The 18,925-nt window shown below is 33.7% G+C and overlaps 2 protein-coding genes across 2 annotated transcripts; one reads left to right on the top strand and one right to left on the bottom strand.

Annotated features, from left to right (window-relative positions):
• Positions 1–2,837: 2,837 nt before the first annotated feature.
• Positions 2,838–8,932, bottom strand: LOC105328871 (ras-related protein Rab-18A). The gene is made up of 7 exons (XM_011429908.4): positions 8,790–8,932; positions 8,278–8,333; positions 8,125–8,186; positions 7,687–7,759; positions 6,389–6,507; positions 5,654–5,779; positions 2,838–4,096 (listed from the first exon to the last, which is right to left on the bottom strand). Exons 1-7 carry the CDS (start codon positions 8,861–8,863, stop codon positions 3,992–3,994), a joined length of 615 nt encoding a protein of 204 aa, XP_011428210.1. The 5' UTR covers positions 8,864–8,932; the 3' UTR covers positions 2,838–3,991.
• A 63-nt stretch (positions 8,933–8,995) lies between these two features.
• LOC105328870 (kinetochore protein Spc25) lies at positions 8,996–18,331 on the top strand. Its single transcript, XM_034462446.2, has 7 exons — positions 8,996–9,115; positions 11,337–11,507; positions 13,271–13,336; positions 13,982–14,128; positions 15,169–15,273; positions 16,611–16,709; positions 18,184–18,331. The coding sequence occupies exons 1-7, from the start codon at positions 9,097–9,099 to the stop codon at positions 18,312–18,314; spliced, it is 738 nt and encodes a 245-aa protein (XP_034318337.2). The 5' UTR covers positions 8,996–9,096; the 3' UTR covers positions 18,315–18,331.
• Positions 18,332–18,925: the final 594 nt, after the last annotated feature.

The following is an 18,925-nucleotide window of genomic DNA, read 5'->3' as shown; positions in this document are numbered from 1 at the left end:
TGGGTCGTTATTTATCATGGACTTCTATAAACACTCGCCAAACACTGGGTCGTTGTTTATCATTGACCTCTATAAACACTTGCCAAACACTGGGTCGTTGTTTATCATTGACTTCTATAAATGACAAGCTCACAATCAGCTCAAAAACAATAGAATTATGGTTATACATGTTATACACCAGTATGTAAAATGGAAAACATGTTATACACCAGTACTTCTTAGTGTAATACATTTTATACATCAGTACTGATTGATGTAATGCATGTTATACACCAGTACTTATAAATGTACTATATGTAATACATCAGTACTTATTGATGTAATACATTTTAAACACCAGTACTTATTGGTGTACTTCACCGGTACTTATTAGTGTAATACATTATATACATCAGTACTTATTAATGTACTACATGTTATACATCAGTACTAATTGGTGTGATACCTGTTATACATCAGTACTTATTAATGTACAACATGTTATACACCAGTACTTATTGGTGTAATACATGTTATACACCAGTACTTATTAATGTACTACATGTTATACACCAGTACTTATTAGTGTAATACATGTTATACACCAGTATTTATTGGTGTAATACATGTTATACATCAGAACTTATTGATGTAATACATGTTATACACTAGTACTTATTAATGTACTACATGTTATACACCAGTACTTATTAATGTACTACATGTTATACACCAGTACTTATTAATGTAATACATGTTATACACCAGTCTTATTGGTGTAATACATTTTATACACCAGTACTTATTGATGAAATACATGTTATACACCAGTACTTATTGGTGTAATACATTTTATACATCAGTACTTATTGATGTAATACATGTTATACACCAGTACTTATTGGTGTAATACATTTTATACATCAGTACGTATTGATGTAATACATGTTATACCTCAGTACTTATTGGTGTAATACATTTTATACATCAGTACTTTTTGGTGTAATACATTATATACATCAGTACTTATTGGTGTAATACATTTTATACATCAGTACTTATTGATGTAATGCATGTTATACACCAGTACTTATTGGTGTACTTCACCGGTACTTATTGCTGTAATACATTATATACATCAGTACTTATTAATGTACTACATGTTATACATCAGTACTAATTGGTGTGATACCTGTTATACACCAGTACTTATTATTGTACAACATGTTATACATCAGTACTTATTGGTGTAGTACATTTTATACACCAGTACTTATTGGTGTAATACATTTTATACATCAGTACTTATTGATGTAATACATGTTATACACCAGTACTTATTGGTGTAATACATGTTATACACTAGTACTTATTAATGTACTACATGTTATACACCAGTACTTATTAGTGTAATACATGTTATACACCAGTATTTATTGGTGTAATACATGTTATACATCAGAACTTATTGATGTAATACATGTTTTACACCAGTCTTATTGGTGTAATACATTTTATACACCAGTACTTATTGATGAAATACATGTTATACACCAGTCTTATTGGTGTAATACATTTTATACATCAGTACTTATTGATGTAATACATGTTATACACCAGTCTTATTGGTGTAATACATTTTATACATCAGTACTTATTTATGTACTACATGTTATACACCAGTACTTATTAATGTACTACATGTTATACACCAGTACTTATTGGTGTAATACATGTTATACACCAGTCTTATTGGTGTAATACATTTTATACATCAGTACTTATTTATGTACTTAATGTTATACACCAGTACTTATTGATGTAATACATGTTATACACCAGTCTTATTGGTGTAATACATTTTATACATCAGTTCTTATTGGTGTAATACATTTTATACATCAGTACTTATTGATGTAATACATGTTATACACCAGTACTTATTGATGTAATACATGTTATACACCAGTCTTATTGGTGTAATACATTTTATACATCAGTACTTATTTATGTACTTAATGTTATACACCAGTACTTATTGGTGTAATACATGTTTTACACTAGTTCTTATTGGTGTACTACATGTTTTACACCAGTATTTATTGGTGTTATACATTTTATACACCAGTACTTATTGGTGTAATACATTTTATACACCAGTACCTATTGGTGTTATACATTTTATACATCAGTACTTATCAATGTACTACATGTTATACACCAGTACTTATCGATGTACTACATGTTATACACCAGTACTTATTGGTGTAATACATTTTATACATCAGTACTTATCAATGTACTACATGTTATACACCAGTACTTATCGATGTACTACATGTTATACACCAGTACTTATTGGTGTAATACATTTTATACATCAGTACTTATTAATGTACTACATGTTATACACCAGTATATACATTATTCATCAGTATGTATTAATGTAAACCAGCATGCAGTATGTATTGTTATACATGTATATATTTATGTAATACACCAGAATGTATTAATGATACAAATGTAATACAACAGTAAGTATTAATGTTACACATGTAATACACCAGTCATATTAATTTTACACATGTAATACACCAGTACATATTAATGTTATACATGTAATACACTGATACGTTTGTTCTATGGATAATGCAAGGAAAATGCAGTTACCCTTGATCCAGTATATTTTACCAAATGTTCCGGTCTATTTCATGTATAACAATAGTATTCCAGTAAATGTACTGGTCTATTTCATGTATATATGTTACAATAGTTCAGAGGTTTAACATGTTGTAGATAAGTTAACATAAGTAAATCTGTTCACAGTCCAAATATCTTGATGAATCAACACACTAGACTCTTACTTAAAATATTTATCATCATTCAATTGCACATACATGTAAAATCAAACGGTCAATAAAGATATACATGATAAAAGATTCTTCTCCAGGAATGAGATGTACAGTCCAAATTCCCTGTGAGGAAATACTCTGTCCAGTTCCCTGTGAGAGAATACTCTGGTGTCAGTCAATAGTACATCTGCTACAAACTTAAAGGATGCCCCTAATGGAACTAGAGTTACATTCTGTCACACACAGTGAATATCTGTATTATAGTATGTTCAATTTCTATGTCTTTATATAAATTGTTACACAGTCATGTAACTTAAAATACCAACTTGAAATAATTAAAAACCAGCAAAACAACACCACACGTTTAACTTGAACCTTTCCTACAAGTATTGATGCATTATTTTTTTCCCCTCCAAAAAGTCAAGTCTTTCATACCAGACACACACTTGCTCACTAAAGGTACAAATAAGGTTTTATACAGAATAATACATAAGCCCTACCCACCTATCTCTGACCCCCCTCCTTACAATCTACTGACCCCACACAAATCAAGTCTCCCTTCCCCCTACAATCTACCGACCCAACACAGATCAAGTCTCTAAAGTGGCACCAACCCCTACATGTCTGAGGGACAGACCAAGCATCAGCCTTGATACACAGGTAACACAGCAATAACATTGGGTAATGTACCAATTATATAAGGTACATACCTCTAACAAATCTGTAAATACAAGCTAATGCATAACTTACAATTATAGATAACTTAAATGGTGAAGCAGGACCTGGTCCTGTTCTAATTAATAAGCAGTCAGAATTGATGTTTTTGTTAAGTTTCTGGCCTGAATCTGACATCACACAAGTCAAATATCTGTTAATGTGATGCACAAATTCAAGTCTATCCCGACCTGTCATTGGTTGGATTAATCACATGACACTAATTCAGTGCTTCAGACATAATCTAGTAAGACAGACTTGGCCATTTTTCCATGCTGTGATATCTCCTAAAATAATCCATTACACATTTATCCTGAACCAAAAATATCCACATATAATGTACATATATCTCCAGGTGTGTTTTTCTTTCAGTCCTGGAGTTCACTCTGAAAGACTTTTGTAAGTTGGCACACAACCACTGCTGTCATGTGACACATATTGTCCAATCAAATGACAGCACAGTATCCCTGACAGGCGGACGCAGCCTGACCCCCCTGGCTGATGTCAACTCCACGATTACTGGTCTCCCACAGACCGGGCGTCTGGATGATCTACAACAAACGAACAAACATTATTATCATCTGCATTTGCATCTTACATGTAATAAATGTGTATATAAGGGTTTGTGTCTTACAGGTAATGATGAATTATAGATTTATACACAGGTAAATCTTTACAGCATGTAAAAGATGAAAACTTCATAAAGTGATAAAACTGCAGGTAATGAGTGATAAAACAATAAATGTAGTGTTTGAATAGTTAATACCGAGGGATGAAATATTACATATAGTGTTCCATTGTAGACTTATTACTGAGCGATGAAATATTACATGTAGTGTTCCATTGTAGACTTATTACTGAGCGATGAAATATTACATGTAGTGTTCCATTGTAGACTTATTACTGAGTGATGAAATATTACATGTAGTGTTCCATTGTAGACTTATTACTGAGCGATGAAATATTACATATAGTGTTCCATTGTAGACTTATTACTGAGCGATGAAATATTACATGTAGTGTTCCATTGTAGACTTATTACTGAGCGATGAAATATTACATGTAGTGTTCTTTTGTAGACTTATTACTGAGCGATGAAATATTACATATAGTGTTCGATTGTAGAGTTATTACTGAGTGATGAAATATTTCATATAGTGTTCCATTGTAGACTTATTACTGAGCGATGAAATATTACATGTAGTGTTCTATTGTAGACTTATTACTGAGCGATGAAATATTACATGTAGTGTTCTATTGTAGACTTATTACTGAGTGATGAAATATTACATATAGTGTTCCATTGTAGACTTATTACTGAGTGATGAAATATTACATGTAGTGTTTCATTGTAGACTTATTACTGAGTGATGAAATATTACATATAGTGTTCCATTGTAGACTTATTACTGAGCAATGAAATATTACATATAGTGTTCTATTGTAGACTTATTACTGAGTGATGAAATATTACATGTAGTGTTTCATTGTAGACTTATTACTGAGTGATGAAATATTACATGTAGTGTTTCATTGTAGACTTATTACTGAGTGATGAAATATTACATATAGTGTTCCACTGTAGACTTATTACTGAGCGATGAAATATTACATGTAGTGTTCCATTGTACGTTATTAGTGAGTGATGAAATATTTCATGTTGTGTTCTATTGTAGACTTATTACTGAGCGATGAAATATTACATATAGTGTTCCACTGTAGACTTATTACTGAGCGATGAAATATTACATATAGTGTTCCATTGTAGACTTATTACTGAGCGATGAAATATTTCATATAGTGTTCCATTGTAGACTTATTACTGAGCGATGAAATATTACATATAGTGTTCCACTGTAGACTTATTACTGAGCGATGAAATATTACATATAGTGTTCCACTGTAGACTTATTACTGAGCGATGAAATATTACATATAGTGTTCCATTGTAGACTTATTACTGAGCAATGAAATATTACATACAGTGTTCCATTGTAGAGTTATTACTGAGCGATGAAATATTACATACAGTGTTCCATTGTAGAGTTATTACTGAGTGATGAAATATTTCATGTACTGTTTGATTGTGGAGTTGTATATGTACGGACCTTCTCCACGAGTTCCTCGAATGCACACTGCACTCCCTCCCTGGTCTTGGCGCTGGCTTCTATAAATAGCATGTGGTGCTTCCGCGCAAACTTCAGTCCATCCTCCTTGCTAACCTCGCGATTTTCCTGCAGAGAAATTAATAATCTTAACAAGTCCTTTACTAAATCATCATGACATAATTATACTTTAGTATCAATTTACTTTCACACACCAAGGCTATGAGACAAGTTAAGTACTCCGCCTTATCCAAAAATAAGCATTCAATGCTTATATTTATATTCGTATTGTTGTTTATTTGTATGAAGTATTTTTTTTTGTGCTCATGTTTTGTGAATAGACCAAGTGTTTCCATAGGAAATTGAAAGTTGCTGATTTCCAACCTAAACATATGGGGAGATATACATGTATATCGGGTATACTGAATGTAAATATTCATCATTTCCACCCTACAATTGACAGATTTGGGTGACTGTTCATAGACATAGCTTAGATCATCAGGCCTACTAGTAAAATTTACTGCCCCGGTTATTACATTTAATATTTGGCCTGCTCTAATATCAACTGTCCAGGTTATTACATTTAATACTTGGTCTATTGTAACATTTACTGCCCAGCTTATTACATTTAATACTTGGCCTGCTGTTACATTAACTGCCCAGCTTATTACATTTAATACTTGGCCTGCCGTTATATTAACTGCCCACTTTATTACACTACTGTACTTTCACACTTACTTGATCTATTTTGTTTCCAACCAACATCTTAATCAGGTCATGTTTGGTTGAGAATGTCTCCAGTTCATTCAACCAGACATCAAGCTTCTGAAAGGAGGCTCTGTTTGTCACATCATATACTGTTAATAGAATCAGAATGTCAAATAGTGGCATGTTATACACTGTCAACAAAATCAGAATGTCAAATAGTGGCATGTCATACACTGTCAACAAAACCAGACAAATGTCAAATACACTATCAACAAAACCAGACAAATGTCAATTAGAGTCACATCATACACGATAAAAAATCAGAATATTATTTCATGCACATACACTGTCAACAAAATCAGAATATCTATTAGTACACATACACTGTCAACAATGTCAGAATGTCAAATAGTGACATATTTTACAAACAAATGATTTCTATGAAGCCCCCTGTGCCCTTCTATAGTAATTTGATTATTAAATTAATAACAGATTACCTTGAATAACCCCTTGTGTCCTCTGTCATAACTTGTGTATTAGTGACAAATTACCTAGTATAGCCCCTTGTGTCCTCTGTCATAACTTGTGTATTAGTGACAAATTACCTAGAATAGCCCCTTGTGTCCTCTGTCGTAACTTGTGTATAAGTGACAAATTACCTAGAATAGCCCCTTGTGTCCTTTGTCGTAACTTGTGTATTTGGGGTAAATTACCTACAATAGCCCCTTGTGTCCTCTGTCGTAACTTGTAAATTAGGGGCAAATTACCTACAATAGCCCCTTGTGTCCTCTGTCGTAACTTGTGTATAAGTGACAAATTACCAAGAATAGCCCCTTGTGTCCTCTGTCGTAACTTGTGTATTAGTGACAAATTACCTAGAATAGCCCCTTGTGTCCTCCGTCGTAACTTGTGTATTAGTGAGAAATTACCAAGAAGAGCCCCTTGTGTCCTCTGTCGTAACTTGAGTATTAGTGACAGATTACCTAGAATAGCCCCTTGTGTCCTCTGTCGTAACTTGTGTATTAGTGACAAATCCCCTTGTGTATTTGTGAGAGATTACCAAGAAGAGCCCCTTGTGTCCTCTGTCGTAACTTGTAAATTAAGGACAAATTACCTAGAATAGCCCCTTGTGCCCTCTGTCGTAACTTGCGTATTATTGACAAATTACCTAGAATAGCCCCTTGTGTCCTCTGTCGTAACTTGCGTATTATTGACATATTACCTAGAATAGCCCCCTCTGCCCTCTGTAATAACTTAAGGATTAGTGACAGATTACCTAGAATAGCCCTGTGCCCTCTGTTGTAACTTGAGTATTAGTGACAGATTACCTAGAATAGCCCCCTGTGCTCCTCTGTAGTAACTTGGTGTCAGTGTTCGGAATCTCTCTTGTCCAGCAGTATCCTAAATAAATTATTAATGATTAAATAGTAACGCAATATTAAATAAATAAATAAATGATGAAGCACTATCATATACATGTAATGCTTATCAATCTATGCATTTAAATTAACATCTACAGTGGGACTACATTTCACTAGAGTGTTGTCACCAATAACTGGATAGTCCATTTAAAATACTCCACCAATAGATTATTCCTCAAGTTCAATTTTAAAAGAAAAGCAGCAGGCATTGACAAACTGATGCAGATACCATCAATTTATAAATATAGGCTACACATGTAAAATACAGCAGGACAAAATGAAATTTAAGACATGAAAGTGAATACCAACTATTAATCTCTATTATCAATCACAATGCTCACTTACCCAGATGGCTAGTTTTGCCCTGTTTCCATCCACTTGAAGAGTTTTTACTTTGAAATCAACACCTAAATTCCAAAAACTCTTTTAAAGATTTATCCAAACATGACTGGGTCAGTACAAACAGAGTTACAGTGGAGCATTGTTATACATACTGACCTATAGTGGCAGCCTGTTCTGGATCAAAAGTATCATCTGTAAATCGTAACAGCAGACTGAAAACAAAAATCAAATAACATATGGTTACAATCTCAGTTAAAGGCTATACAGTACACAATATGTCATCTTACAAACAGCTGAGCACTCCGCCCCCCCCCCCCCCCTCCCAAAGTCAGTCCCAGCAGCATTTAACTGGATAAGGCAACTGGCAGAAAAAAAACACTATTTCAAGTTATAGTACTAGTATATCAAGACACAAATATTATAATGTGTGCATGAATTTATCTTGGATATTTTCCCTTTCATTTAGATTTTCTTTCACGTATACAACTGTGTATTTTTATTTTTAAAAATCATATAAATGTGCGACTTTAACATCTTGGGACAGACTATAGTATCGAATATTCCTCATGTCCTTAGGCAGAGTACAGATCAATTGTTGTGATGTTCCGCTTCGCTGACGACAAGAGAAATGTAAACATGGCAGGACAGAGGGGAATAAATCTGTTTACCTGGATTTTCCAACACTGCTTTCTCCTATTATGAGAATTTTCAGAGTAGTTAGGACTTCCGTATCCCCCATCATCAAGTAGATTTAACTCTTACGATCAAACTTTCGATTTATTCTTTATTTTGTGAGTCACAGTCACTCGTCAATGGCGCAGTTAATGACACTGAATGTGTTACACGTCATCAGTTAATGCGTATATTCAAATTCCGAACAAAAACAAAGTACGCGCAATTTGATTGGAAGATAGAAACAGGAAGCAGTATCAAGGCGGTTGTTTTGACCGAAGTAGTAATTAGTAAACAGAAGAAATGGATGCAATAAACCAAGGTATGCTGTTTTTTGTATCGGCATATCAATCTTCTGACCTTTTTAGCTTATATAGTTATTGTTAATCGCATTAATTTCAACTCAAAAGGTGTACTTTACTGAGTTGAGTGTAAATTAGCGTTGTAGGCTACAAAACTTAATGTTTAAGTTTCTGATTTGAGCATGATTAACTTTTTTTAAGGTGTTAAATGTCTCTCTAATTTTAAAGCTCTTCCAGAGCTCTCGCACTGCTTGTCGTTACAGGGGCGGGCCCGTTGAATGTCAGACATGTCGGCCCAACGACACCTCGGCCCAACGACACTTCGGCCCCAGGACACCTCGGCCAAGACGGGTCGGCCCAAAATTTGAGACACCTCGGCTCACGTAAAAGACATCTCGGTTCAAGCAAAATTAAAAAAAAATATATTTGATTTAAATGTTTTTATTTTATTTACATATATATTTTATCAAAATATTACATATCAAATACTTGTAAATGAAATTGAATTAATAAAAAAAAATGAGACCATTAAGTTCTAATTGTTAAGCAAACAAGTAAGTAAAATTAAGAAAATGACGACAATTTCGACAACAACAATGACGCTAAATATTTAAGCAAACAAGAGGATGCAGCACTCTCCTTTGGAGTCGCAAACGCGTGTCACGGGTGACAATGAAGATTTAATTACGTGCAGTTAATTATAAGACGATAATCACCAAAGTCCATATATATCCTTTCAATGATTACATATAGCCTTCATTTTTAATTAAACTGGTACAAAACAGTGTTATTTAGGGGCAAACGCATGGTGCGGGTATTACTGTCTAATGACAGCATCTAGTTATATTTATTTTTAGTACAACCGAAAGTTTCATTGGGCCGAGGTGTCTTTTACATGGGCCGACGTGTCAATAAATTTGGGCCGACCTGTCTGGGCCGAGGTGTCAAACGCCCTTGGCCGAGGTGTCGTTGGGCCGAGATGTTCGTATACCGGCCCGTTTACATCGTAAATACGAGTGTAATGGTGGGGGTGGGGGGGGGGGGTAATAAATATGCAGAAGTTTTAATCTGTTAATTAAATGTACTTCAGGTCCAGTACAATCACTAGATTTAGCTACGTAGCTTGATTTTCCTACATAGCTTTATTCACCAACCTGAAGTAGGTATATTTAGCTACCTTCATACAATTTCGCATTTTATGTAAAACAGACAAAAAGTCGCAAGGAACTGTCAATCTATATTTGTACTGTGTAGTTTTATGAAAGCAACCCAGAGCAAAAATAGTTAAAACATCGCTGCATTTGAGCAGTTTTAAGAAACACATGCATTTCTATTGTTTGATTAACTGTATGATACCTTGTGTGCGATGAGGCATGAATAAGTGTGATTACTTCATATTGTGCTGAGTTATCAATCAATCATCATGTTAACCAGAACTGTTCTTCTTTGTTGTTCCATTTAGAAAATAGCTGTTTGCTTACACATAAACAGTTATACATAGCCCCAAAATTTTTAAAACTTTGACTGCATTTGCGCAAAAAGAGCAGCAGTTTTAAGAGTGATTTTTTTATAAATTATTTTCAGATCAGTTGAAAGTTGAAAATTACTGCTGCACTTTAGTGCGACTTTTAGTACAAATGCTTTTAGTACATAGCTAAATCTAGTGATTGTACTGGACCTGCTTAGATCTGGCTGGTCATTGAATATTGTTAGATCTGACCAGACAAAGCTTACTAGATTTCATTGAATGTTGTTAGATCTGACCAGACAAAGCTTACAAGATTTCATTGAATATTGTTAGATCTGACTGGACAAAGCTTACAAGATTTCATTGAATGTTCTTAGATCTGACTGGACAAAGCTTACAAGATTTCATTGAATGTTGTTAGATCTGACTGGACAAAGCGTACAAGATTTCATTGAATGTTGTTAGATCTGACTGGACAAAGCGTACAAGATTTCATTGAATGTTCTTAGATCTGACTGGACAAAGCTTACAAGATTTCATTGAATGTTGTTAGATCTGACTGGACAAAGCGTACAAGATTTCATTGAATATTGTTAGATCTGACTGGACAAAGCTTACAAGATTTCATTGAATGTTCTTAGATCTGACTGGACAAAGCTTACAAGATTTCATTGAATGTTGTTAGATCTGACTGGACAAAGCGTACAAGATTTCATTGAATATTGTTAGATCTGACCAGACAAAGCTTACAAGATTTCATTGAATATTGTTAGATCTGACTGGACAAAGCTTACAAGATTTCCTGCAGAGTGAACTGACAACCTTGTGCAGCAACCTAGATGAAACATACAGTGTTTTGTCGCAGAAATGGATCGGAACGGAGTTAAAAGGTCACCTGGAGAGACTTGATCAGGAACAGGAGAAGAAGATCAAGCATTATCAAGGTACAGTGTATATATACATTACAGGTAAAACAAAGGTATCAATGAGAGAAGAAGGTGTGTATACATACGGGTAAAACAAAGGTATCAATGAGAGAAGAAGGTATGTATACATACAGGTAAAACAAAGGTATCAATGAGAGAAGAAGGTATGTATACATACGGGTAAAACAAAGGTATCAATGAGAGAAGAAGGTATGTATACATACAGGTAAAACAAAGGTATCAATGAGAGAAGAAGGTGTGTATACATACGGGTAAAACAAAGGTATCAATGAGAGAAGAAGGTGTGTATACATACAGGTAAAACAAAGGTATCAATGAGAGAAGAAGGTGTGTATACATACAGGTAAAACAAAGGTATCAATGAGAGAAGAAGGTATGTATACATACGGGTAAAACAAAGGTATCAATGAGAGAAGAAGGTCTGTATACATACAGGTAAAACAAAGGTATCAATGAGAGAAGAAGGTCTGTATACATACAGGTAAAACAAAGGTATCAATGAGAGAAGAAGGTATGTATGCATACAGGTAAAACAAAGGTATCAATGAGAGAAGAAGATGTGTATACATACAGGTAAAACAAAGGTATCAATGAGAGAAGAAGGTATGTATGCATACAGGTAAAACAAAGGTATCAATGAGAGAAGAAGGTATGTATACATACAGGTAAAACAAAGGTATCAATGAGAGAAGAAGGTCTGTATACATACAGGTAAAACAAAGGTATCAATGAGAGAAGAAGGTGTGTATACATACAGGTAAAACAAAGGTATCAATGAGAGAAGAAGGTGTGTATACATACAGGTAAAACAAAGGTATCAATGAGAGAAGAAGGTGTGTATACATACAGGTAAAACCAAGTATCAATGAGAGAAGAAGGTGTGTATAGATACAGGTAAAACAAAGGTATCAATGAGAGAAGAAGGTGTGTATACATACAGGTAAAACAAAGGTATCAATGAGAGAAGAAGGTGTGTATACTTACAGTTAAAACAAAGGTATCAATGAGAGAAGAAGGTATGTATACATACAGGTAAAACCAAGTATCAATGAGAGAAGAAGGTATGTATACATACAGGTAAAACAAAGGTATCAATGAGAGAGGAAGGTGTGTATACATACAGGTAAAACAAAGGTATCGATGAGAGAAGAAGGTGTGTATACATACAGGTAAAACAAAGGTATCGATGAGAGAAGAAGGTATGTATACATACAGGTAAAACAAAGGTATCAATGAGAGAAGAAGGTATGTATACATACAGGTAAAACAAAGGTATCGATGAGAGAAGAAGGTATTTATACATACAGGTAAAACAAAGGTATCAATGAGAGAAGAAGGTATGTATACATACAGGTAAAACAAAGGTATCAATGAGAGAAGAAGGTGTGTATACATACAGGTAAAACAAAGGTATCAATGAGAGAAGAAGGTATGTATACATACAGGTAAAACAAAGGTATCAATGAGAGAAGAAGGTATGTATACATACAGGTAAAACAAAGGTATCAATGAGAGAAGAAGGTCCAGCATTATCAAGGTATGTACTAACAGATGTCCTCTGGAAATCCGATTTTTTTAAGGGAATATTATTATCCACACTATCGTGCAACAATTGTATAATATTTCTACAATTTAGCAATTTAACTTTATCTGTACTGTAGATTATGTTGAATTCACATGACTGTGATAATCAAAGATATTTCACTCTGATTTGCTTGAATTTTGTTTTAAAATGAACAAAAAAATTGTTTTAAATACAGATGAGATTGGCAGTCATGAAAACAACATCAAGAAAATCCAGGGTCTAGCCAAAAACAACAAAAAAGGTAAGTTATTAAGGAAGCCAGGCATTATTTATCATATCCATATGTGCTGTCAGTCAGTAAACCTAAAGGTTCAAATGTCTATCTCTAAATGTCATGGCAGCAAACCATGACCAAAGTCCATCACTGGCTTCATAATGCTTTTTTTTTAAATATTGAATTGCTACAACCCTGGAGGACCAGGCCCAGTGTCAAACAGATCTGTGTCTTGTTGTACATGTAGCTTGTGTTGGCTGTTGTGTTGACATGTTATGTTGTACATGTAATGTATATTGGACAAGTTGTGATGTATGTTGACAAGTTGTGATGTACGTTGGACAAGTTGTGATGTATATTGGACAAATTGTGATGTGTTGGACAAGTTGTGATGTATATTGGACAAGTTGTGATGTATATTGGACAAGTTGTGATGTGTTGGACAAGTTGTGATGTATATTGGACAAATTGTGATATATATTGGACAAGTTGTGATGTGTTGGACAAGTTGTGATGTATGCTGACATGGTTTGTCGTTCGTTGTGTTGTGGGTTGATATTATCTATTGTATATTACAGCCCTCGAGGACCAGGTTCAGCGACTGACAGATCTATATCTTATAGCATGTTGTATTGTTCGTTGTGGGTTGATATTATCTATTGTATATTACAGCCCTCGAGGACCAGGTTCAGCGACTGACAGATCTCAGACAGGAGCTAAAGATCCTAACGACTCAGACCCAGTCAGCTTTACAGCAGGGGGAGCAACTCCACTCAGAAATCTCCAACACCCAGCAAAACATCCACCATAGAAACGAAGGTATTGTTATTATGGAGATAAAATGGCAAGACTGTTTGGATACCTCTAAAGTTGCATAATTTCTTTTCTCACCAAAAGATTTTTATCAGATGAAATGTACCAGTATTAGTCCCATTAGGACAGTTGTAGTTATCAGATGAAATGTACTAGTATTAGTCCCATTAGGACAGTTGTAGTTATCAGATGAAATGTACTAGTATTAGTCCCATTAGGACAGTTCTAGTTATCAGATGAAATGTACTAGTATTAGTCCCATTAGGACAGTTGTAGTTATCAGATGAAATGTACTAGTATTAGTCCCATTAGGACAGTTGTAGTTATCAGATGAAATGTACTAGTATTAGTCCCATTAGGACAGTTGTAGTTATCAGATGAAATGTACTAGTATTAGTCCCATTAGGACAGTTCTAGTTATCAGATGAAATGTACTAGTATTAGTCCCATTAGGACAGTTGTAGTTATCAGATGAAATGTACTAGTATTAGTCCCATTAGGACAGTTCTAGTTATCAGATGAAATGTACTAGTATTAGTCCCATTAGGACAGTTGTAGTTATCAGATGAAATGTACTAGTATTAGTCCCATTAGGACAGTTCTAGTTATCAGATGAAATGTACTAGTATTAGTCCCATTAAGACAGTTGTAGTTATCAGATGAAATGTACTAATTTGATGACCTCAGACAATCTAAATTAACACATGCGCATTGCTTAACGACCCTTTCTACACTGCACTGAGCCATGAACAACAACCTAAGGTTTATGATAAGGCTTGTACTTAATTCTATTTTTGTTAACTTTGTCAATTTTCAGATTACAAGGTTTGAGTATACTTTCTTTTTATAGATTTCCAAAGGCACACATATTTCATGTACTTCTGCAATTATTAACAAAAACTGATCACATGACTTGCTTTAAGCATTGTGTATTGTTTACAAATCAATCTGAATTTATAAGCCTGTTTTTATGTCAAAGAGAATACATAGGCAAGTTTGATTCGCTTACTTTGAATGAATGAAAGTAAGTTAAAATATTTTTGCAGCACTCAAAGGAACATCCCAAGACACAGAGAAAACCCACAAAGAGCTCGAGCAGGCCCTGGGCTTCTACCGCGACCGACTGGACGTGCACTTCCAGAAGATATCAGGTCAGTCCATATATTTAAATAACAAGATATCAGGTTACTCCATATAATAACAGAAGATATCAGGTCAGTCCATGTAATAACAGAAGACATTGGGTCAGTCCAAGTAATAAAGAAGATATCAGGTCAGTCCATGTAGTAACAAAAGATATCAGGACTGATATCAGGTCAGTCCATGTAATAACATAAGATATCAGGTCAGTCCATGTAATAACAGAAGATATCAGGTCAGTCCATGTAATAACAGAAGTTATCAGGTCAGTCCATGTAATAACAGAAGACATTGGGTCAGTCCAAGTAATAAAGAAGATATCAGGTCAGTCCATGTAGTAACAAAAGATATCAGGACTGATATCAGGTCAGTCCATGTAATTACGTAAGATATCAGGTCAGTCCATGTCATAACATAAGATATCAGGACAGTCCATATAATAACAAAAGATATCAGATCAGTCCATGTAATAACATAAGATATCAGGTTAGTCCATGTAATAACAGAAGTTATCAGATCAGTCCATGTAATAACGGAAGTTATCATGTCGGTCCATGTAATAACAGAAGATATCAGGTCAGTCCATGAAATAACAAGATATCAGGTCAGTCCATATAATAACAAAAGATATCAGGTCAGTCCATGTAATAACATAAGATATCAGGTCAGTCCATGTAATAACAGAAGATATCAGGTCAATCCATATAATAACATAAGATATCAGGTCAGTCCATGTAATAACATAAGATATCAGGTCAGTCCATGTAATAACAAAAGATATCAGGTCAGTCCATGTAATAATATATCAGGTCAGTTCATAATATAACATAAGATATCAGGTCAGTTCATGTAATAACAAAAGATATCAGGTCAGTCCATGTAATAACAGAAGTTATCAGGTCAGTCCATATAATAACATAATATATCAGGTCAGTTCATAATAAAACATAAGATATCAGGTCAGTCCATGTAGTAACAGAAGATATCAGGTCAGTCCATATAATAACAAGATATCAGGTCATTCTATGTAATAACATAAGATATCAGATCAGTCCATGTAATAACATAAGATATCAGATCAGTCCATGTAATAACATAAGATATCAGATCAGTCCATGTAATAACATAAGATATCAGGTCAGTCCATGCAATAACAGAAGTATCAAAGCCAGTCCACGTAGTAGCAGAAGAATATTAGGTCCATGAAATTCCAAGACAGCCTTGATACATGTAATAACTTAAACAGAAACATATAAAATACATTACTTCATGATTCCAAAAACAACCTGACATCATTATTGTGTCAATGAATGAGAAAACATTGGCTTTCTGTCTGTTAATGATACAGGTGGACGTCTGCAGTATTGTTTTTCCTCTGTGGATAAAGAGAATCCTGATGTAACCTGCTGTTTCTGTCTGAAGATTAATGGTGACCGAACTTATACAGGTAAGTTGTGTTAAAAACTTGTACAGGTAAATCATTGTGTTAACAACTTGTACAGGTATATCATTGTGTTAACAACTTATACAGGTAAATCATTGTGTTAACAACTTGTACAGGTATGTCATTGTGCTAAACACTTGTACAGGTAAATCATTGTGTTAACAACTTGTACAGGTAAATCATTGGTTGAACAACTTGTACAGGTAAATCATTGGTTGAACAACTTGTACAGGTATATAATTGACAACATGTACTGTAACAGGTAAATCATTGTGTTAACAACTTATACAGATAAATTACTTATTTATGTAAATCATTGTTTAAACAACTTGTACATGTAAATCATTAGGTAAATCATTGTGTGAACAACTTACACAAGTAAATCATGGTTTAAACAACTTGTACAGGTAAATTACTGTGTGAACAATTTGTACAAGTTAATCATTGTATGTAAAACTTATACAGGTGAATCATTGTGTGAACAGCTTATACAGGTAAACCATTGAGTAAACAACTTGTACAGGTAAACCATTGAGTGAACAACTTGTACAGGTAAATCATTGAGTGAACAACTTGTACAGGTAAACCATTGAGTGAACAACTTGTACAGGTAAATCATTGAGTGAACAACTTGTACAGGTAAACCATTGAGTGAACAACTTGTACTGGTAAACCATTGAGTGAACAACTTGTACAGGTAAATCATTGAGTGAACAACTGTACACTTCAAGTATAAGTTAAAAAATTATTGTAGTTTGTAGATGAATCATTCTATTGACATTTTATTCAGGTATACGTGTATACTGTGTTAACTTACACAGGTAAGATCAAAACCTGTGAAGCCATGAGTCCTTTACAGAAGATTATTTAATTATCAACCAATTTCATATCCTGATAAACTTTGAAACATTGCTGAGTGTATCACTAATGTTTTGTTTAGACCGGTTTGAATACCAAGCCGGGTAGCTCTGTTGGTTTATATTGATGTTTATAAAAGACAAACCATTCATATACTGTTGTTTCATCAATATTGAATTTAAATGTTTATTGAAGTACAATTTTTACTAACATGTTGTATTGATAGGATCATTGGCCATGAATTTAAGTATCTTTGAGACAGCAATTTTCAATTTATCCTCGAAAATTGATACCCACGAATATTAAACAAACCACAATAACTCTATATGTATTATAATGCGCACAGTGATCATGTGATGTCAGAAACATGACTCATTAAAAAGTTTTTGCTGTCATAGGATCATTTATGGAATACAATAAACAGTTAGAAACGCTAAATCATGATACCTGTATTAAAATCAAAATAAAAATATGAGCATGTCAATTTAATAAAGTCTTTAAGGATAAACACAATTGAATAAGGTTTATTTATACCTTATTCAATACTTCTGTAAAAGTGTTGGTTCATTTCTGTGTCAATATTCCTGAGGATTTTGATGACACATATTTTTTTTTTCAGTGTCTGATTTCTCGCCTGAGCTGGATGGTGTCCAAGAACTTGAAGAGAAACTGAATTCAACCAATGATCTGCGATCTTTTATTGTAGCAGTGAGAAAAAAATTTGTGAAAGCTTTGAATCCTTCAAAATAAAACTATGAAAACTGTCACTTTTTTAAATGAATGTCATATGATAGACCTTTTCGGAGAATTGTGAATATACCCACTTCATTTACAGACTACTTCAAATTTTTTTTTTTTTACAAAATCAACGGTTTCTTTAAGGTGGAATAACACACCCGGAAAAAGTCACTCAAATTCTACATGGGCAGAAATCTCTGAACATGTTCTAACATATTTTATAGTATGAATTAAAGTTAAATGATGAATATCAAGGAGCCTTGATACTTTACCAATATGACATAATATTGGAAGTTACCTATTTGAACTTCATAAACGATGTGCATTCTGTTCAGACTAACAAAAAGGACTGAACTCAATTGTTATAAAATTTTATCTTCTCATTTATTATTCCCATTTATTATACAATAGTTTTACTTCAAATGTGTATAAAAAATTGGCAATGTCATAGTTTTTCTAGTAAATTAAGCCATATTCCTAAGGCAAAATGATAAATAAAATTTGTTAACAAAACATACTACATATAAAATGGTAATGTTTATTATGATTTGCCCCAACATCAAGGTGGGAAATACCGGGAATAATCGTATAACGACTGACATTCGCTATAAAAAAAATTATAA

The sequence above is a fragment of the Magallana gigas genome, chromosome 10 (assembly GCF_963853765.1).
Source record: "Magallana gigas chromosome 10, xbMagGiga1.1, whole genome shotgun sequence".
NCBI lineage: Eukaryota > Metazoa > Mollusca > Bivalvia > Ostreida > Ostreidae > Magallana > Magallana gigas.
Note: the sequence above shows the minus strand (reverse complement) of the source record. Positions and strands in the feature narration are given on the sequence as shown.